Below are 23,186 nucleotides of genomic sequence, written 5' to 3'. Positions count from 1 at the left end.
TGCTTTAAAATATTTTTATACAAGTAGTGGGGGGTTTCACACCAGAGGGACACTAAAAGGAACCTTAAGGTAGACTATTTTGGAGCTCAAAGATCTGTGTTCTGTTGGTCACTCATAGCTAGTCAAGTCTGACAGAAATGAAAACCCACCTAGGTAGAGAATGACATTGATCAATGGTGAAATATCATTTACAGGTAAAAAAATTGGTCTATTCCCAGAATGGTGCTCCCAAGGAGAGAGCTAATATGATACTTGCTGCTTCATTGTGGCTGTTTTATAAGATGCCAGCATGTGTTTGCATAATATATTACTACTCTTGGGACAGAAGGCAAGCATAGTTCAGATATTTATTATTCCCATATATTTGGATTTGTACAATTGGGATCAACAGTGAACCATAAGAATATCACTACACAATTTTTCTTCAGTTATTTATTAACATTTTCATTAGTAGCCAGAAGGGGCATACAAAATATATTAGAGCTTTTCACATTAAAGTAAAAGGTCATTGATGCCCAGAATATGTATTTATCTATACTATATCTTCAAAATCCTCATCAAAACTACACTGATGAAAATATTTTTTTAAAAATCTAGCCTTGTAAATCATTTCTAATATGAAAAGGATGTATTTTCAAAAAATTAGAAAGGCAGAGAAAATGAGAATTGGCACAGACTTGTGCATATAAATAAGTGGCTAATGGTGCAGTATTAAAGAATTGGGGATGATGGATAAAGTTGATATCTGTAGGCTAGCAGATTCAACAGTGCTTTGCTGAAACTCCCATGTGGCTATTTCTGAAAAGCTTAAATAGGCTTTTAAACTTTTTTCTTTATAAGTCCCCCTGAATTTAGTGGAGCATAAACATGAATAAAGTATAAACAAATGCTTAAATAATTTGGTGAATGGGGGTCTTAAGCAAAGTTGCCTCATAGCAATAACTAAGGAAAGCCACGCTACTTCCAAAGTAAACGTCATATAATTGGACTCAGTGGAATGATTTTGCCCAAACAAAAGTATGAAGTATTTTCTGATGACATGCATCATCCTCATCATACTTAATCATTTGCAGAGGAAATAAGGAAACCAAAGCACTTACAGGGAATTCTGGAGGGGACTTCATTTTCTTTCCAGTTTTCCCTTGTGATGGGGTGCTGTCACAGAAGCCCCCTTCGCGTGTTCCTCAGTGTGCCCATCAGTGGGTTCCCCGCCTGCTCTGTCCTGCTGAGCCAGATCCTTTGGTTTCCCCCAGCCAAGGCATAAAGTTGGAGTTACCAGCCCCCAACCTCCAAAGAGAAATGTAGATTCTGTTTAATTACAGCTCTGTGTGGAAGCAGTTCTAGGGCATAGCAACCAGAAGGGATCAAAACCCCAAATAAGTCCCTCTCCATGAAAAAGATTTGACTGGGAGGGCTCATTGGGTAAGCCCCCTTTGTAGGATGACCATCTGTCTCATTTTGGCTGGGACAGCCCCATATTTTGGGTGCCAGGAACGCATTCCCATTTATTTTAAAAAAGGAGCTAATTGCCCTATATTGTGCGGGGGAGCAGCTGCTGTCTGGTTTCTGGCTCTCTGCTGCTTGGAGAAGCCAGGAGCTGGACCAGCATCGCTGCTTCTTGGCTCCCAACTCCCTGCGGAGCCGGAAGGCATGGCTGTGAGCCAGCTCCCCACTGCTCAGGGGAACCAGGAGCTGGACGGGCACAGCTGCACCTGGCTCCTAGCTTTCTGTCCCTGGGGAAGCCAGGAGGAGCATTGGAATGGCTGCCGCCCTGTTCATGGTTCCCTGCTGCCCGGAGGAGCCGGGAGGCCCCCAGAGGGGCCACAACCTCATTCCCAATGCCCCAAGGCATGAGGTAGCTGGGAGCTGCAGCTGCCCACTGCAGCCAGCGAGCACCTTTCCACGAGGGTGACAGCCCCCACAGGGCAGCCACTGCCTGACTAGGGGGACTATCCATCCTGTTTTGGCCAGGACAGTCCTCTGTTTCAGGTCCCAGGAAAGGGTCATCGCCTGCCTCCTCAGGGTGTCCCGTATTTAGCCTAGGGAAATATGGTCACTGCACCGCTTTATCAGTGAAAAGGAGATATGCACAATGGTAGCTCTCCCTGGGTAATAACAATTTACACGGGGTTTGATTATTAAAGAAAGGGTGTTTATTAAGCAAAACAGTAGAATTTAATTGGTTATAAATAATGACCAGCAGATCAAAACGAGTTACTAAATCAAATAAGAGGACATGCATAGCTAATTCTATTCCCTAAAACTTTAGTTACTTGTGAGATCTTACCCTAAACACTTGCTTTTATATCAGGTGAACTCTTCAGGTCAGAAATTATCTTTATTCCAAGATGGATCTTCAGTAAAGTCCTCTGCTTTCCATAAGCTGTGTCAGGCAATTTCCAAGGCAGGCTCAAGACTAAAATGAGAACAGCTGAAGACAAAAGATGAGAAACCTGCAGGGTCCCTTTATACATTTTATCCTTTCCCCTGTGGAGGGAATTCCATTACTCTCTCTGTGTAACAGTATACTCCTAGCTGGACCCTGTCATATGAGCAGGTCACCTGTCCAAGTCTCTCTTTAGGCACTCACCCTTTGCCTGTCTGCTGGCTCATGTCCACAGACAAGTTCTTCAGGTGTTGATTGACACCCATTAAGCTGTCTAAGTACTGCTATTCCCTCCTAAGTGATATTCTCACAATACAAAAATGATACATACACAAAAATAGGATTTACAGATCCAGCTGGCTATAACATTAAAAACGATAGGTCACAAGCCACCTTTTTGTTCAAAACACTTTATATTCAGAACTCATTTTCCATAAAGCATGAGGGGGTTCGCCCCTCTCACCATAATAACAACACTTAGATATTGCTAGGATAAAAGTAATAATTTTCTAATAGTATCTAGTAACAACCAACCAGAAGGAATAACAGCAATACAGGTAGAAACCAAGATAACTTCATTATGGAACTAGGATACAGGATCCTCTGTAGTTAGTAAAACTAATACAGTAATTCTAAATAACTAGAGTACTTACTTAATCTCTCTCCCTAAAACTGAGGTCTACGTCACTTGCCAGAGCAGTGTCATTCAAAAGTATACCAATTAAATAAAATTAAGTAATCTATAACTTGCCTGCATCTTTTCGTTCCCCATTCCTCTCACTTCTAGTTTTTCTCATTCTTCCCCTGTGCTTATTTGTAATTTAGTCATAGATGATAATGATTGTATTTCTTTGTCTAATATTTATTTTAATTCTTTTTTTTGCTTTGTTTCTCTGAAAAAGCATTGCCATTCTTATGATTTTTCCTCCCTCACTTCCATCTGTTCTGTTGTCCACCATTGCTGCTAGCACTCTGCTATACCCCTCTGAAACCACCCCCCCACTCATGCATCTGATGAAGCAGGTCTTTGCCCACGAAAGCTTATGTTCCAAAATATCTGTTAGTCTATAAGCTGTCACAAGACTTTTTGTTGTTCTCGAAGCTACAGACTAACATGGCTACCTCTCTGATACTTTCCCCTTTGCTACCTTCTTAATTTTAACTTTCCTGCTTTATTCAAAGTTTTCTTTCTTTCCTCAGCTCTCCTTCTCCCTGCTTATAATGAGAAGGTATAGGATGACTGAGCATACTAACTTATGTGTTTCACATTTACCACTGGAGCATTAAAGGTGGAGGTATCAAAACAAAAAAGCAGTCAAGTAATACTTTAAAGACTAACAAAATAATTTATTAGGTGAGCTTTCGTGGGACAGACCCACTTCTTCAGACCATAGCCAGACCAGAACAGACTCAATATTTAAGGCATAGAGAACCAAAACAGTAATCAAAGTTGACAAATCAGAAAAAAAAATTATCAAGGTGAGCAAATCAGAGAGCAGAGGGCCTGGAGTGGGGGAGCTCAAGAATTAGATTAGGGTGGAGGTGTTATGGAATATGAACATGGGGGATTCAGCCATCTTCCTCTGGCCATTGACACCTACTTGTTAGCTCCTTGCCTTGGTCAGAAGCACTTGATGTCTGAAGCGGAGGAAGTAGTCAGTAGTACAAAAGCAGAAGAGTTAGCATCACCTTTCAGTGCTGCAACTTTGAGTTCCTATAGGAGATGCACATTGCAGGTGCTAGTGAGGAAGATTTTCTCTCTGCTCTAGACATTGCTCTGATGTGGGACAGACTAATACAGCCTCAAAGGAAATGTGGGGCAGCTGGTATCGCAGTTCTGTAGACTTGAACGCCTCTCTGAGACCAGGCAGAATTCCCAGACTGTCTGATGTGTCCTCCCAGACTCTGGCAGTTATCCCACAGGTGAATTTGAACTTTTAACATGTTATAGTTTCTATAGTCTCTCTTCAGGAGGGAGGTCATAAGCAGAGCTCAGAAGCATGTCAGGAGTACCACGCCAAAGCAAATATTCATAAACTATAGCCTAAAAGGTACCAGTGCCTATGTAGAAGAGTAAATACAGTAAACCCTTGATTTAACAGACCCTGATATAATGGGCTTCAAAAGTAACAGACACAATCTGCCAGCCCCATGTACCCCCCGCCCCCCGAAAAAACAAATAAATGCCAGAGACTCACCAGAGCCACTGCCAGGGCTGGAGGAGCTGCTGGAGCAGCTGGGGTTGCTATGCTTGAAGGGCCACCACAGTGGCTGGAGCCACTGGGGCCAGAGAAGCTGGGGTATGGGTGGGGCTGCAGCAGGCCGCAGGAGCTCTTCTTTCACAGCTCCATGGGCATGGAGCGTGTTGATGCCTGGCTGCCTCTGTCAGCTATGGCACTGAGCAGCAGTCATGGCGTTGGAGGCTGCTGCGTGCTGTCAGGCTGGAGGCAGCCACACTCTACCTTCGCATGGCAGCTCAGAGCTGGGGGGCTGTAGGAGCCATAGTGCTGAGAGCTGCAGGAGGTGGAAGGAGCCAGGCCAGCATTCAGCTCCTCTCCTGGTAATTGAGAGAGGGAGATGGAGGTGTGAAGGGAAGGAGGGTGTGGGAGGGACAGAGAACAGGAGTGAGTGATGGGCTGGGAAGGTTGGGGCATCATACAGCATAACCATTCAGATATAACAGACTTCCAGCATTAACGGACGTTCCTTTGCTGCTATTAGTCTGTTAAATCGAGGATTTACTGTAGTTTCTTGCATTTGTATAACATTTCTCTATATTAGTGTAATGGCCAAGTACAAACATCCAGCTTGATAAACAAGCTAAAACTTTAATGATGCAACATGCCACTGGTATAAATTAAGCTGTCAACAATTATTAGAAATGAAATAACATTCTTCTATTTCAAAATAATTCTGACATTTCAGTTGTCAATGTTGTGTAAGTTGTTTCACAGAGGTACAAGAACCTTTGATGGAATCTTTAAGGTAAGTTCTATAATGCTACTGTCAAAATACATCAGGATTGCTGCTCTTTGGAGGCTAGGCATTAGAGTCCTGCACTTTAACCCCACTCCAACTATTACATCAGCAGTCTGCTGGGACCCAAAGGATCCCAGTCCTGCTGCAGGGATCTACACTTGTCTCATGCAGGGCTCTACTAAGAAGCAGCCCTTTTAATTATTTCTGTCATGTTGTAAGGAATTTTTGGCTGTGTCTACACTACCACCCTTCTTCAAAGCAAAGATGGTAATTAGGGTGTTGATAGTTTACCAATGAAGTGCTGTGCTGCATACGTAGCACTTCATTAAGCAAATTCCTCCCCCCACTCGCAGCAACTTTGAAGTTTTAAACTTCGACGTACCGGCTTGCATCTAGCTGCAGCTCACCCGCCGGTACTTTGAAGTGCTGGGGCAACTTCGAAGTCCCTTCACTCCTCAAAATTTTGTGTATGCAGTACAGCACTTCATTAGTAAACTCCCAACACCCTAATTACCATCCTTCCTTCGAAGGAGGGTGGTAGTGTAGACAACCCCTTTGCACTGTAATGAGTAGGATGATGTCAAACAGATCAGCTCTCCAAATATACATTTTCCTCTTTCTGTGAATGCTGATTTGAATTACAATTTTTTTCTATGTATTTTAGAAGTTAAGAATCAATTCACCCTGTAGTTGAGCAAAGATTTTCCTATAGGAAATTACTAGTGATATTTACTAACAATAACTGTAATAAAATGTCTAAACCCAATGCCTTTAAGTATTTTGATTTATTTTAAGGTGCTTTTTATCAAAATATCAGACATATGTGTTTGTCTCATAATGTTTTTTTTTCCTTCGGTTTTATTTTCAGTGGATCTCTCTGAAACTTCTTTTGTCTCGGTATGGTAAGCCATTGAAAGACTATGAACTCTGGGCATTATGTCATGAATGCTTATTTACTCTGCAGACGTACCTAGATTATCCAGGTAGTGCCTTCAAGGCTTCTAAATACTCTATATGCAATATTCACTGTTTAGTGTATTCCACAAATTATTGCTGAATTTAGGTCAGATTTTCACTGCACATGCCTATTTAAATGTTTCTTTTGTAACCCAGATGAAATGTGAAATTTTAAAATATCATGGTTACTGTAGTGATAGAGATTGTGGTTTTAAATTTTTAGTACACTTGGAATTCAGTTTATTTTTTCTTTTACTACACTTTTGGTATATCTGAGGAAATGTGTAAAGTAAAGGGATTATTTTCCCGGGGTGAGAGTCTGTGCTTCACCTTTAACAAGTGGAAAGGGATCTCTGTGTATTCCAGCAGCCTCTTGAGACATCACAGTTTTCAGAAACTTCACATTACTGTGCACTGAGGCTGTTTTCCCTCTTACTATGTTCTTCTACCAGGCTTAATGCTGGGGGAATCCTCCCACATTGGGAGCCTGAGCATTTAAGAACCATGTTCACTGCTGTGGCCTCTGGTATAAAGAGGCTGCAGTGATAGTGAGGATTTAATGTGTGTCCTGAATTTTAGTAGGAATGTTGAAAGTTTGGTCTGTCTTACACTGGTGATAAACACAAAGAATCTCTTTATATTAGAGAGTTTGGTTTTTTTTTATCTTTGCTTTCTGTTTAAAAATTCTGCCTAAGGATACTGGCTAAATTGGAAGTGAATGAATCTAAACAAATCACTGGTAAAGTACAATAATCAATAGCATTTAAGCATTGTGTTGAGTTAGCTATTTTTATCTTTTTATAGTATAAAAATATTACAAAGAAAATTGGCTATAAAAGATTTTTGTACACTCTAAGTTACGCTGCACTTCAGCTCATCATTTGGTAGCGGTTGGTGCATCAAAGAGGTGATTTCAGCATGATGATGCATGCCCCTAATGTTTGGAAGGACTCCAAATTACTGTATATAATGGTCTAGAACTCTAGGTTCTAATTTAATATGCCTAGCATGCCTCTTCTGTTGCACACGTGTGTGTCTGGAGTGGCTGAGTTTCAAGATACTGGTGCAACTTTCACATCTTATTTTTGAACTTTTGTCTTTTTGAAAATTAAAAACTCTCTTTAAATAAATTTTAAGTTTGTGACACAAACCAATAAATGGGAGGTGTCCTCTCTAGCATTTTCATTTTGGCATCTTCTGCTTTTCAAAGTGAAACTTTTGAACCGAAAATTGGTCTTCTATTTCATACCTCTCTCGCACTCTATCTCTCTGTATGTACATTCATTCTAAAACAGCTGTAGGTTTCACTTTCTACTTAATGAAAAACTATTTCTCTCATTGATTTTTGAATAACCCCTTCCCAGCACAATTTTAAGGATGATTCATTGTACCCATTCTTGAGTCTTTTTAAATGTGTATTTTAACCTCCTTTGTCTTAATTATGGCAGTGAAAGACTAATAGTTAGGAGTGATGACTGCTTAAATGACCATAGGAATCTGGCTGACTTGATTAAATGTGAATTTCCAGACTTTAAAGTATATTTGCTGTGACTAAATTCATTTTAACTAAAGATTTTTCATATCTGAGAGTGGCTTTTTTAAGTACAGGCTCACAAACTGTATTTCAGATGAAGTGTATTGGATAGATGTTACAGCCTTAATGTGCATGTATCATTTTATTATACTGTATGTCCCAGACAACACCTGAAATCTTATGAAAACCTGTACGGTAAATAGAACTTGCACAGCATATTCAATATTGCTGTTAGTATTTTGAATAAGGGAGTTAGATGTATTAGATTTCTATACATCTTATATACCCCTAGTCAGGTTAGCTACAGTAAACTCTTTCATATCCATCAGACCGGGAGCTTGCCAGATATTCCAATATGCTCTGGGTGGGGTGCCACGCTGGGCAGGGATCCATTCCAGGCAGCTCATGTATGGCCACGCCACAAGTTGCTGTGCTTGGAGCACTGTGCTGAGTGCTATGGGCAGGGCACCGTGCAGTGCGGGGAGCCATTCTGGATGGCTCATGCATGGCCATGAGCTGCTCTGGTCAGGGGCATCATGCTGCATGGGGAGCCACTCTGGCTGGCTCGTGTATGGCCACACCACATGCCTCTCTGGGCGGGGAATCGCACGGTGAGCTGCTCTGGCTGACTTGCGCATGGCCTCACTGTGTGCCTCTCTGGGCAGGGTGCCACGCTGCATGGTGAGCCACTCTGGGCTGCGGACACTGGGTGGGATAGCAGAGGACCCACTGGCCACTCACACATGGGACAAAAGACCAGTTAATTGAGATGTCTGGTTATTTGAATACTTGTTAAACTTGTTACGGTATTTTGATCTTACCCTGCCTGTCAGGACTTCAAAAGAGACTTTTGAGGGAGAAACAACAGCAAATGAAAAAATGACACAGGTAAGAGGTCTCTGAGGAAACAATGGCTGGAGCTGTCATTGGGGTGGACTTGCTCCATCCAGGTTAGAATGGTTTACTTTTTGCAAGGGTGAAGCCTGAGATGAAAGTGTAACTAGGGTCACATCTACACTGCCACTTATGTCTCTTGGAGATATGAAAAAAACACACTCCCTGGAGTGATCTTTTTAGCTGCTGTAAGTGATAGTCTGCACTAGTGCAATGGGAGAGAGGTTCTTTGGCCATTGAAGGTGGTTTAGTTATGTTAACAGGAGAGCTCCCTCCCATTAGCATCAGTTCTGCTGCTCCAAGGCATCTAATGTAGGTGTAGCCTACATCTCAAAGTTCCTAAGTGTTTTGGATAGCTAAGAGAAACACCCATGGTACCAGTGAAAGCTGACAGACTAGCAAACTCTCCAGTGCTGTGAGCAAGCCAGGTTGTTTTCTCCCTGCCAGGAACTGAGTTTGGTGGGCTAAGATGTTCCATGGTTTGTTTTCTGCATTGTTGGAATAGCACCGCTCAGAATATTGACTTTCGACCCACTAGTTCTTGTGTGGACACAATGTAAGCATCTCCAAGTCGACCAATCCTTTTCTGCGCCCATGGGGAAGCATGTTGACATCCCTGTTGATTATTTTGAGTCACATACACCACCTTTCCAGTCATGTAGCTGTCAGTGGTTTGGTTTTGTTTTATGAGCATCGAGGAAGCTTTTTCCATGTCTTCAGCTGGATAACTATTACAGTACAGCCCTGCAGCAGAAATCCAGAATCTTCAACCTTGTTTGTTAGTGCTCAGCTAATATCAGATGGAGTGATTCTAGCAAGCACATGAAGACTCTGCATGCTTGTTGGTTTTGCGCTCCTGTGATGTCATAGCAGCTGTCTTCTACCTAGGTCCCAGTTTCTTTGCACGAGCTGATCTTTCTTACTTTCAAAATTCATATTTGGCCATCAGAGCAAAGCGCAAGTGTAGAGCTGCTTACTGTTGGGTTGGTTCCCCATTTTTAATTTTGAGGCTTTCTGTGTGAATTATTGTAGGTGCTAACTTTGTATTTAGTCTTAGAATCATAGGGCTGGAAGGGACCTCAGGAGGTCATCTAGTCCAGCCCCCTGCTTCAAGCTGGATCAACCCCTGCTAAGTCATCCCAGCCAGGACCTTGTCAAGCCAGGAATTAAAAACCTCGAGGGATGGAGAATCCACCACCTCTCCAGGCAGTGCATTCCAATGCTTCACCACCCGCCTGGTGAAGTAGTTTTTCCTAATATCTAACCTACACCTCTCCCTCTTCAACTTCTGACCATTACTCCTTGTTCTGCCATCTGACACTACTGAGAACAGTTTCCCACCCTCTTCTTTAGAGCTTCCCTTCAGGAAGTTGAAGGCTGCTATTAAATCACCCGTCTTCTCTTCTGTAAACTAAACAAGCCCAAATCACTCAGCCTATCCTCATAGGTCTTGTGCTCCACCCCTTAATCATTTTTGTTGCCCTCCGCTGAACCTGCTCCAGTACATCCACATCCTTTTTTTACTGGAGAGTGCAAAACTGGACACACTATTCCAGATGTGGCCTCACCAGTGCTAAATAGAGAGGAAAAACTACTTCTCTAGATCAGCTCAAAATGCTCCTTTTGATGCACCCTAGTATGTCATTAGCCTTCTTGTCTACAAGGGCACACTGTTTACTCATATCCAGCCTTTCATCCACCATGACCCCTAGAATCCACCATTACCCCTAGAATCCACCATTACCCCTTTTCCATATATGTGTTAAAGGAGAGAGTGTGGTCTAGCATCACTCTAAGATAGACAGAATTCCAGCAATGAGCTTATACTCCATTTCAGATGACAATGATGAGTTGTCTGTTAACCTGGTGATTGTGAAGATGGAAGACTCACTTGCCTTTTGGCAAAGTTGGCATGCAATTAGTTCTTGCTGTTTTTATTTTTTTCTGTACATGCTTTTTACTTGGGGTGAAAGAATAAATAAAGCTTTGCTTTGAAGATGCCGTTTGTCACTGGCTTCTGAAATGGAAGACTTTCAGCTGTCAAAAGAACTAAGGCTATGTCAACACAGAGGAGAACCCAACGGGCTGCATCCCAGAGATCTAGTGTGGGTGATTGGCTTGTGTAGTTCTATCTAAAGTGAAGTACAGGAAGCCAGGCCTGTCATCCAAGGCATGCACTCGAGAGGCAGTTTACCTTGTAACCATGACATTGACATAGGAATATAATATGTTGTGTTGGCACATACAGGTTCACTTAGTTGTTTACTGACTTAGTCCTGAAGTACAGTAAAAGAAAGCTGTGGTGCTGGTTGCAAATAAATGCTAGGTCATGGGTAGAAATTGCCATGTAACTAGTCTGAGATCCTGATCCTGCAAGCCACTTTTCTTCAGAGACCCCTTTCTTCTTGGACTGTGACATCAATTGATGGATCTCATCTTCTATGATACCATTCATGAGTGACTAAACCAATCCTTGATCAGCAGAGCCAATTACAGATGTCACATGAAAAGCCACCAACTGCAAGTGTTGTACATTCTTTTCGGATCCTACTTTTCCTGTAGTACCTGGATATGCTGATTCTCAAAGCAATTAAGCGTCTGTACAGCAGTTTGCTGCCAGGACAATCTGTCTTGAACTAGAGTTTCCAGATCATTGGGAGATATGCTGTATGACTTTACGTTGGCCTTTAAGGTGTCTTTATAGTGCTTATACTGACCACTGAGAGAGCACTTTCCACGATCAAGCTGGCTATAGAAGACCATCTTTGGTATCCATGTATCATCTACTCCCATAATGGCTACGTCTACACGTGCACGCTACATTGAAGTAGCTAATTTCGAAGTAGCGACATCGAAATAGCCTATTTCAATGAATAGCATCTACATGTCCTCCAGGGCTGGCAACGTCGATGTTCAACTTCGACGTTGCGCAGCCCAACATCGAAATAGGCACAGCAAGGGAACGTCTACATGCCAAAGTAGCACACATCGAAATAGGGATGCCAGGCACAGCTGCAGACAGGGTCACCGGGCGGACTAGCGCTTCCGGGGCAACAGCTAGCCGCTCCCTTAAAGGGCCCCTCCCAGACACACTCAGCCTGCACAGCACGCGGTCTGAGGAGCCATAGGCACACAGACCCCGGGCACCGCAGTTATGGACCCCAGCAGCAGCAGCAGCAGCAGCAGCAGCTAGAGGTCCACCCAGCCCTCCCGGCAGGAGCAGGGCTTGCCCTGCTCCGTGCCATGTGGGAGGCAGCTGAGCACCTCCTTGCCCCAGAGGAGGAGATGCCCCCAGGGCAGCAGGGCTCAACCCCTACCCCTGCAGCACCCCGCCCCCCCCCCGCCTCACACGCCGGCGGCTGTGGAGCTACCCCACCAGCACCGACTGGTGGGAGCGGCTGGTGCTTGGGGAGTGGGATGATGACCGCTGGCTCAGGAACTTCAGGATGAGCCGGCAGACATTTCTGGAGCTGTGCCAGTGGCTCACCCCCGCACTCAGGCACCAGGACACCGCCATGCAGTGTGCCCTCACAGTGCAGAAACGGGTCGGCATCGCTGTCTGGAAGCTGGCCACTCCAGACAGCTACCGATCCGTGGGCCAGCAGTTTGGTGTCGGCAAGGCCACCATCGAGGCTGTCTTCATGGAGGTAAGCGAACCCACGGGGGGGAGGCCAGGGCAGGGCAGGGCAGGGCAGGGCAGGGGGGCCAGGGCAGGGGAGGGCAGGGGGGCCAGGGCAGGGCAGGGCAGGGCAGGGGGGGCCAGGGCAGGGGAGGGGAGGGCAGGGCAGGGCCACGCACACCCTGCTCACCCCTCATTGGTGCTGTCCCGTGTGCTTTCTCTGCAGGTTGTGCGTGCCATCAACGCCATGCTCCTGCACAGGCTCGTGAGGCTGGGGGACCCAGATGCCACCATCGCTGCCTTTGCCACCCTGGGCTTCCCCAACTGCTTCGGGGCTCTGGATGGGACTCACATCCCCATCCACGCCCCGCATCACAGTGGAGGATGATACCTGAATCGAAAGGGCTACCATTCTGTCGTCCTCCAGGCCTTGGTGGACAGCCGGGGACGTTTCCAGGACATTTATGTGGGCTGGCCTGGCAGCACCCACGACGCCCGGGTTTTCCGGAACTCGGGCCTGTGCCGCCGGCTGGAGGCGGGGACCTACATCCCCCAGCGGGAGATCCCTCTGGGGGACACCACCATGCCCTTCTGCATCATCGCAGATGCGGCCTACCCCCTCCGGCCGTGGCTCATGCACCCCTACACGGGCCATCTCTCTGCTAGCCAGGAGCGCTTCAACCAGCGCCTGAACCACGCGCGCCAGGTGGTGGAGCGCTCATTTGGCCGCCTGAAGGGACGCTGGAGATGTCTCCTGACCCGCCTGGATGCAGGCCCCAACAACATCCCCCAGATTGTGGGTGCCTGCTGCGCCCTGCACAATTTGGTAGAGAGCAAGGGGGACACCTTTTTCCAGGGCTGGGCTGCGGAGGCCGGCAGGGCAGACGTCCAGCCACCTGCTGCCCCCAGTCGGCAGGTGGACCCCGAGGGGACCCGGGTCCGGGAGGCCCTGCGGGCCCACTTTGATGAACAGGCCGCGGGGTGAACTCTGTCCAGGCCCCCTACTGCCCGCCCCTTCCTCCACCACACTCCTGCCCCAACGCCTACACCATGGAGCACCCCACCGCACCCCCCTCCCACTTGTCCTGGACAAATGACAGCACGCACTTGTGGCTGAACTTAAACTTTTTTTTTTCTTTCCGAACCTTTTTTTTGGAACTGTAAATAAATATTTGAACCAAAAACCAAAAACTATGTACAAACATGTTGAACAAAAGCAATATGTACAAAAATAAAACAATACAAAGAAACAACAGTCCTCAATAATCAAAAGAAAACCAGGGAGGATAAAGGGGAGAACTATTTACATGGGGGGGACAGGGCAAACCGGGGGCAGAAAACAACAGGGTCCAACTATATACAAGGGGGGGCCACGTCCCGGGCCCCTCACCCCTATAGCCCGGCACCGGGCGTTGGCGGCTGGGAGCCCCGCCGCGGTCACAGCCTGGTCCGTGGCTGGGTGGGAGTGGGCTGGACCGGAAGGTACGGTGGCCGGCGAGTGTCAGGTGGCTCCAGGGCTCCCTCGATGCTCCGGCCCGCGACGGCGGACGGGATGGCAACGGGCGGAGCAGCTGGTGGTGGGGCTGCAGGAGCAGGCAGGGCGGGCGATGTGGCGGCCGGCGCGGCATGGGGGGGCCAGGTAGTCCACCAAGCGGTTAAATGTCTCCATGTAGGCCCCCCATGCCTCCTGGCGCCAGGCTAGCACCCGCTCCTGCAGCTGGAGGTGCTGCTCCGCGACCTCCAGCTGCCGACGGTGGATGGCCAGCAGCTGGGGGTCTGTTGCCGTCGGCGGTTGGTGGCGCGGGGTCCGCCATCTAGCCCGCCGTGGGGCCGGTCGGTCCTCGGCCGAGGGGCTGGCCTGGAGCGATGGTCCCGGAGGGCTCTCCGGGACGACTGACGCCTCGCCGGCGCTCTCTTCCGGTCCTTCTGATGGTGCAGGTGCAGGACACAGGACAGGAGGGGGGAAAGAAGAATGGAGACAGGTGTTAGTGTGGGCCCCGAGCCGTGGCCTTTGTCCCCCCAGCCCTGTGCTGCAGGTTCCCCATCCCCGTCCCCGGGAGATGCTGCTGTGATGGATGGGGTTCAGGGGTCCCCCTGCCCTGCACCCCGACCCCTGGTGGGAGCGACTCTCACTTCACCCCGCAGGGTCTGACAGCAGGAGAGGTTTCTTAGGCCACAGATGCCCAGTTTCTCCCAGGAGTGACAGCACCAGCTGTCGGAAGAGACAGTCCTTCCAACCCATCCTGGGGAGAAGACCCCAAGGGGTTCCCCTCTGGAATGCAGCTTTCCCCCTCCTCAGGCTGGCTGCCTTCCAGCTCTCCCTTCCCCTAGCCTCTACCTGTGGGCCCCGCCCTCGCCCCCCAAGTCCAAGCCAGCTCGGCTCCTCCCTCCTGTTTGTTCAGGGCAGAGGTGTCACCTGTCAGCTGTAGCCCCAGGATCCTCCTTTGCCCCTGGGAGCTATTCGGCTCTTGTTGCTCATATGTAGCCTGAGTCTCCCTTTGGCACTCCCCCCACTCCATCACATGCTGCTGCTGCGGGGTGTCCCACCCCCTCCTCCCGGGGGCCCCTCGAGGTTCCGCTCCCCCCTGGCCCAGGGATGGGGCATGGCACTGTCATGCGGGGTGGGGGGGGCAGGGGCTGATGGATGCAGTGCTGTGAGGGCCATGGCCCTGGTGTCCTTGGGGCCATGGCCATGTGTGCATGTGGGGGGCCCTGGACACATATCTCTTACCCCCGCCCCTCAAGCCCAGGGGTGTCCACCAGAGGGGGGTACCTACCTGTCGGTCCGCTCCCACGGTCCGGAGATCCCCAGAGGGGCGGAGGCCCTGCTGCTGCTCCGGGATGGCAGGAGGAGGATCTGCAGCCCGGATTCTGTGGAGGAGGAGCCCCCCTCCCCCTCCTCCTCCTCCTCCTCCTCCTCCTGCCGCGATGTCCCGGGGGTGGCCTCCGGGGGGGGCCCCCGGGGTGCGGGGCTTGCCTCCGGGGCGGACTCCGTCTGCAGGGCCTGCTGGGGCTCGTCGGCCGAGGTGTCAAGGGTGGCCGGAGGGGAGGAGGTGTGCCGGGAGCCCAGGATGTCCCTCAGCTCCCTGTAAAAGAGGCAAGTGATGGGGGCAGCCCCAGATCGGCTGACCACATCCCGGGCCCGGGAGTAACCCTGCCACAGCTCCTTGACCTTACTCCTGACGTGGTCAGGAGTGCGGGCAGGGTGACCCCAGGCAGCCAGGCCGTCGGCCAGCTGAGCGAACGCATCCGCTTTCCGCCTCTTGCTCCCCATTACCTGGAGCACCTCCTCCTCGCTCCAGAGCCCCAGCAGGGTCCCGCAGCTCGGCCTCCGTCCAGGAGGGGCCCCGCTGCCGCTTGCCAGCCTGGCTGACCTGGCTCCCCTTGGGGGGGGTCCCCTGGGGGCGCTGGGGGGGCTGCTGGCCAGCTATCGCAGCTGTGTGGGGCTGAGGGTGGTGCAGGCTGGCCGCGTGTGCAGGCTGCAGCCTGCACGTTCCCTCAGCTTCCTGCAGAGGAAGGGATGGGGAGAGGACCTTTAAGAGGCTGCTCCACGCGTCCACCAGTGAGCTGAGGGGCTGGAGAGAGCGTCTCTCAACCCCCCAGCTGATGGCTGCCATGGAGGACCTGGCAATTTCGACGTTGTGGGACGCGGATCGTCTACACAGTCCCTACTTCGACGTTGAACGTCGAAGTAGGGCACTATTCCGATCCCCTCATGAGGTTAGCGACTTCGACGTCTCGCCGCCTAACATCGAAGTTAACTTCGAAATAGCGCCCGACGCATGTAGCCGTGACGGGCGCTATTTCGAAGTTAGTGCTGCTACTTCGAAGTAGCGTGCACGTGTAGACGCGGCTAATGTGACCAATTGAGCAAAACTGTCTGTTCATAAGCATTCCTTCCATGCTCACGACACCAAACAGCTTAAGAACGTCCACGTTAGGATTTTTGTCCCACCAAGTCATTTGGGTGATCTTCCTCAAACAGCATATATGGAACAGATTGAGTTTCAACAATATGGCATGACAACATTTCAGCTATGACTATACTACATTCCCCGTTCGGAGGAGGACTGCAAATGAATCGCTGATTTACAAATCTCATGCTTCAGTTGCATAATCTCACATGATCGCATTTCCAGAAGAGTCTTTTCTGAAAGCAAAAATAGCCATGTAGATGGGGTTCCTTCATGGGAGAAAAACCCCTTTTTGGAAAGATCCCTTATTCCTGAAAAAGATGAGGAAAAAGGGTTCTTTTGAAAATAGAGTTACTTTCTCCAAGGAACCCCATCTACATGGCTGTTTTTGCTTTTGGAAAAGACTCTTCTGGAAATGCGATCATGTGAGATTATGCAAATGAAGCCAGAGATTTGTAAGTCACTGTTTCATTTGCATTTTTGATATCCTCATTTGCATTCCTCCTCTGAGGGGAATGTAGTGTAGCTGTAGCCTTTGTGTTTGTAAAGCATATAACGCACAATGAGATCCTAGTACTGATGGTAATACTGGACAATGCCTGAGTTGATTTAATAAGTAATGACCCCTGCCCCCGGTCCAGGAAAGCATCCCTCGTTAGGATAATACCAAAGGATGGGATTGTACGCTATTGAAGGTTGTGGGATATAAGCATGAACATACTGTTTAGCACAATTTAAGTGCTTTCCTGAAATGAGGCCAATAACATATCATTTCCTCATTGTATTGTCTTGACCTGTTTTTCATGGATTTATTGTTGATAGAGGATTTTTTCACATTTTTAGCAGATCATATTCAAACTTTCCTTCCTTTTTGTAATTTATATCATGTAAAATTGTTGCCTTAATACTTTTTTCATAAGGAAGGGGTTTATTTGATGGTTGCCCAGTGGGACAGAACCACATTAATCAACTGGCTTACCATATCAAAACACATTGTCAGTCAGTGCTTTCAAAATATCTATTGGAGTGATAGGCTTACCCATCTATTTTTCATAGTTGAGTTTTTATAAAATGTTCTTACATTTTTAATGTTAAATACAGGCAAATTAGGTTCTATGGATTTCATCTCAGTTAAAATATTTATATAACTCAAGTATTATTTTCTTAGAGTAGGGTTGAGGGTCTGATCCCACAAATACTTATGCAAGTGAGACTCTTCTTCAATGGCCTACTTGGGTAAGTAAAGCTACTTTGGCAAAAGTATTTGCTGGATTGGGCTCTAAATCTTAAAATTCCCAGAGGAGACATGGATTTGGCTTGCTGCCAAACAATTTCTTTTCAAGTAATGGCATTTCTAACTTTATGCTCAGTCCTCTTGATGGTATTGCCTCTGCAGTTATTGTGAGCAGTCCCAGTTAATTTCACTTCAGAGGGATTTTAGTTGAGCATTTCTTACATTTAATCTCCAATGTAGTGACACTTGAAGATTAAAAAAAAAAACTAGTAATTTCATACATTCATGTTTACTTTGTGGGGAGACTAGGGCAGATCTAGTCAGAGCAGTTGCTTTTATTCTTGTGTTACATCCCTCTTCTCCACTACATGAAAAGAAAATTTACATACAGTATTGTGGTGGTGTTATGAAGTCCTTTCTGTTCCTAATGGTCCAACTTTGTCTTGCTTTCTTTTTACCCTGCAGTAATAGGATGTCTTGATTCGCAGTCTGGGTAATTTTTCTTTTTTTTTCTCCCAGTTTGTGTCTCAACTTTAATTTTACTTAAATATAGTATATAGAAACTTACTCTGTTACATCATTTGAGACTGTTACCAGTAAATATTTTTCAAACAAATTCAGTCTTAATTATTGGTGCTAGAATTCATTCTTCAAATGATGCACTTTGGTATATCTGCGATTCTCTTGTGACTTATTTTGCAGTGCTTTTATGTTTGGACTCTGTGCTGATTGACTGCCATGGAAATGTTCTCTTTGCTGCTCCAGAAGACAAAGGTAAAACAGTTAATAGACACTTTTACCCTCTTCTTACTGTGGAATGGAGGAAAGTTATGATATTGCCTTTTTGGTTTCTCTTTTTCTTTTTTTAGGGTGTTATGATACATTTTATTTGGCTCCTGAAATTGAAGAAGTGGATTTTGTTACAGAAAAGGTAATGTCATATAATTTGAGGCGTGTCTGTATCTTACATGTATGTAGTTGTTTATTTAGTCAGGAAAAAAGACTGCTGCGTACATCTGCTGTTCAGTGAGGCGTGAGGCCAAAGGCTAAATATTTTCAAGATTCAGTGAGTATATCTCGCATCTATCAAATGTTTGATGTTGCTCTTATAAATAAAATGATGGCTTCTGACAAAGCACTTCTTGTTTTTCTCAAACAGTGAAGTGTGAACCCAAAAATCTATTTTCACATTCACTTCCATAAAGTTTGATTGTTTTTAATCTATTTACAATGAATATGTCACTGGAGGCTACAGCAGTCTAAATTATTCATTTGACGCAGAAACTAGCACTTCAAATCATGGGCTTCAGCGAAGAGTCTCTGTGAGGAATCTACCAGCATAACTGCACTGGTATAATTATACAGCTATTGTTACAACTTTCTGGCTGTGTCTACACTTGCATTTCTTCTTTGCCGAAACAAAATAGGAAGAAGGGTTCTTTCGAAGATGAGGTTTATTTATGAAAGAGCCCCATCAGCAGTGCTTTTTTTTATTTCAAAAGACTCTCTTCTGAAAAGAGGTTATGCAAATGAAACATGATATGTAAATCAGTGCCTCATTTGCATTTTTATTTCCCTCATTTGCATTCCTCTTTCACAACAGGAATGCAAGTGTAGAGACAGCCTCTGTGTGGATGTTTACGCTAGAATAAGTATCCAGGTAAGGCGTTATAGCAGTACACTGACAGTGGTATGATTATACCAGCACAATTTTGCTGATAAATTTCTCCATGTAGAGAAGTCCTAAGAAATTCTCAACCCAAAAGATGATACTAGTAATGAAGATCACTATGCATACTACTTATTATCTTCACAACAGTTGCAAACAGGTTAGTACTATATTTCTATGAAACTGATCATCATCTTGTGTACTTTCACCACAATGATAGATAGGGTCATCCGGTGTTTGGCACAGATACTGCTTGGTCTGTAGCTCTGGCTAGATAGTGGATAGGGTGCAGCTTCTCTAGGAGTCAGCAAACCAAGAGGTGTTGCACGGTTTCTTTTCTGCATTGTTGTAATAACACCACTCTGCATATTGCCCTTTGACTCACTGATTCTTTTTTGGAGGCAATTTAAACATAATCAAGTGAACCAATCCTATTGTGCACCCATAGGAAGGCTTTTAGTGACATAAGTGTACATTTTGACATCATTATTATTTTGAGCCAATCCACCTTTCCACTCAGGTATCTGTGAGTGATTTTGTTTCATAAGCATCTAGGAGGCTTTTTCCATGGCTTCAGTTGGATAACTATTGCAGTGCAGCACTGCAGCAGAAATCCAGAATCTCTAAGCTTTTTTGTTATCACTCTCCTAATATTGGGTAGAGTGATTCTAGTAAGCACATGAAGACTGTTGATGTATGTTGGTTGTAGACACTTCTGATGTAATGGTAGCTGTCTTCCACTCAGGACACAGCTTCATGGCATGAGCTGATATTTCCTACACTAGCCATGTATATTTGGCCATCACAGAGCAAAGTGGAAATGTAGCGGCACATGGTGTTGGGTTGGTTCCCCATTTAAATTCCCAGCTTCCTATCTGAGTTGTTGTACAAAGGTGCTAACTTTGTATTTAGTCTTTCCGTGTGTGTGTTAAAGAACAGAGTATGATCTGGTATCACTCCAAAACAGACGGTATTACAGCGATGGGCTGATACCCCATTCCAGATGACAATGATGACTTGTCTATTGACCTTGTGATTGTGAAGCCAGAAAACTCACTTGCCGTTTGGCAGGATTGACATGCAGTTAGTTCTTGGTATAGTAAAGTGAGAGTAGGGATAGCACCAGTTTTAAAGTAGCTTTCATATAAGCCATATCCTGGGCTTGGGCAGCAACATGTAGGTTGCCAGAACAGATGATACTTTTAGTGCCAAGATGGATTGTTTGATCAGTAATGGTGGTATTGAAAAGCATTGTCGAGAGTACACCCCCAATAGTAGGATTTATTTTTTGTTACCACCATGGGGTCCACTTCCCCCGTAGTTTGTCATGCAATCCATACTAGAGACACACTTTTAATCAGTCATGAGGTGGTCATCTTCCATCATATTGTATATCTTAGTGAGGGGCCAACAATGATTCACTGTTTCATGAAGTGCTGTTAGGTTGACAACCGTGGTGTTGGAACTATTTTTATAGTGGGGTGGTGAAAGCCAGTAAACAGAGCTGTATACATGTATGTGGACAGAAACCACTTCAAACCAGAGGGTGCTACTGCACTTCCATTACCACTAGCTCCAACACCACTGGTTGACAAACACTGCCCTTTTCCCATATCATTTTCAAAGCTGTATTCAAAATGTATGGAGTTATATACTGCACTTGTCTGGTGCATGACTTATTTGGGTGCAATTCACCTTATTTTGGGATTAGGTGCTTTTCAAGAAGTCTTGACAAATGGTTTTCAAGGAGATGGTTATGACTTTTCTAGAAATGACAGTGATACAGGCCTGTGGTTAGTCAGCGCCACTGCATGCTTCCTTGGCTTCAGGAGTGCCACAATACATTTTTTCAACAGATCTTGGGTACTGTGACTGAGCATGTGTTAAATAACTTGATTAACTAGCTCTTCATTGCTGGTGTCAAGCGTTTTGATTTGTTCAGTACAAATAGAATCTAGATTGATGTCTTTTCTATTCTTGAGGGCATAAATTCTGGAATTTAATTCAGTCATAGCCCGTGCCCTAAAGTTGTAATTATAGTATTATCTCTTTGTCATCTTGCCACTTAAACCACATTGTTGGTTGTTTGGTGACTTGCTATTTTGTGGGAGTTGATGTGTGACCTTTTGTGTAATAGCATGTTAGTAGTGTTGCTCTGCCTTTTATCAGTTACTCTGTAGCCCAGTGTGACACTGTGACTGTTAATCACTGATGATCACTCATGTTTTGTGATGCTTAAGGTTATATGGCTCACCGCCAGTATTCCCTGGAAGCTGTGTGCTTGTGTGGCTACTCAAGAGTGATTCAAACACCACCCATCTGATGAGCAGAGTGCCTACAGTTAGGTTTTTTTGTTTCTAATCGTGGTCCCATTAATGCCTGGCCTTGTGGCAAGGTGAGCATGGTGCTTGCCTTGGGCCCTGCACTCTGATTTCAGTATCCACAGCCCACTGGCTGATCCCTGCTATTGGTTTGCCTTTCTGGGTCCCACCACCAGTCAGACTCCGCTGGGCTGGTTCTGTGCACATTTGCACTTGTCTTGGTGCACATAAAAATTTATCCTAGTCCGAGATGGAAGAAATTCACACATAGATGGAGAAGATTAGAGGAACTATAGGTGACCAACTGTGAATTTTTTGCATAGCAGTGAGTAGCCAGATGTAATTGTAATGCCACCAATGTCTACAGTAAGGATTCCAATATCACTGGTGAGATGTGTAAATAAGTAGCTCTGTGTTGTTCCTCTGTGAGGTACATAAATAAATGAGAGCAGGCATGAGAAACAGACATGCAGACAAAAGAAGTCAGTGGCAAGAAACTCCAAGTGTTCATAGGTCATTCCCAGGCACATAACACTTACCAGTTTGTGACCTATTGTTTTATAGTGCAAGTCTACTCTGTAAAGTGACTGACTGTAAGAATATTACAGTGGTTTTGTTATTATTCTCAATAATATGTATTGATTTCAATAATAATCCATGAGCTCAATTAACAAGTAAGATTTGAGCTTCTAACTGTGACACTTCACATTCTTACCTGGCTCTGAGAATCAAAATTACTTTCCATTTTATGCATCAATAGCAATAAAAGGTTCTGTTCAAATTATGGTTTCACTGACACCCATGCAAACCAATTGCCTTCAAATCTGGTGCGCAGGTTGGCACAGGATCAGCAGCTCATGCTCTTTTTATCTCTACTCATCTAATGGAAGTTAAATATGCAATTTTATCATTAGTCAGGATACATAATTGATACTCAACAAATCTGTGTGTGTAAGAAGGCGCTATGAGCCTCTCTCTGAAGATGAAAATTTGCCTTCAATTTGGCTGTGTGTACAAAAGCTTTTTTTTTTTTTAAGTCTGTCACTGGGTCCTCTTATAATTGTGTTTTGGGGTTTATCTACGTTTGTGGGAAGAGCAATATGCTGGCAGCTAGTGGGAGGTGTTAAATTAAACTGTCCTGGCATTGCCATTGACCCTGGTACTCCTGGGAATCAAGAGCAAGAAAGGAAGTCGACAGGAGAGTTTCTCCCATCAAACTCCCATTGTGTGGATGGTGGCAAAAATTGATGTTAGAAAGTAGACTCCAGCTATGCAATTCTCATAGCTGGATATCTAAAATCGATTGTTTTTCCTCCTAGTGTAGACCAGGCCAGTTAAAAGCTACTCAGACTTCTTCAGAAGCCTCAGAGCTGATGATGTGGTTTGAACTGAACATGAAAATGATAGTTTTAGCATAAAGTGGAAATTTTAAGCATTCCAAGATCTGCAAGCCTCAGTTTTTCAAATTAAATCTATCATCTCTGTAAAGGCAAGATTCATAATGAAGGGCTGTAATCATTTCAGATAATGAAGTTTCTGAATTACAGAGGCCTGTTAATAAGTAAGTTACTACTGGCTGTGCTTTGGGTCAGGATCCCAAAGTATGCAATTAATTTAGAATTATTTTTATATGAAAGACCTTCTACAAAAGAGTGAGAGCATGTTGTTTTTCCCCCCTA

The 23,186-nt window shown here is 45.6% G+C and overlaps 1 protein-coding gene across 2 annotated transcripts in view; it reads left to right on the top strand.

Moving 5' to 3' along the window:
* KNDC1 (kinase non-catalytic C-lobe domain containing 1) overlaps positions 1–23,186 on the top strand; it is a 125,618-nt gene that overhangs the window by 43,529 nt on the left and 58,903 nt on the right. The window contains exons 7-9 of one of the 2 annotated variants that reach the window (XM_075000428.1): positions 6,234–6,348; positions 18,220–18,291; positions 18,387–18,448. In XM_075000428.1, coding sequence (XP_074856529.1) covers positions 6,234–6,348; positions 18,220–18,291; positions 18,387–18,448 — 249 coding nt within the window. The remainder of the gene's footprint in view (positions 1–6,233; positions 6,349–18,219; positions 18,292–18,386; positions 18,449–23,186) is intronic. The other variant, XM_075000429.1, reaches the window with a different exon arrangement.

This window comes from Carettochelys insculpta, chromosome 7, assembly GCF_033958435.1.
Source record: "Carettochelys insculpta isolate YL-2023 chromosome 7, ASM3395843v1, whole genome shotgun sequence".
Lineage (NCBI taxonomy): Eukaryota > Metazoa > Chordata > Testudines > Carettochelyidae > Carettochelys > Carettochelys insculpta.
Note: the sequence above shows the minus strand (reverse complement) of the source record. Positions and strands in the feature narration are given on the sequence as shown.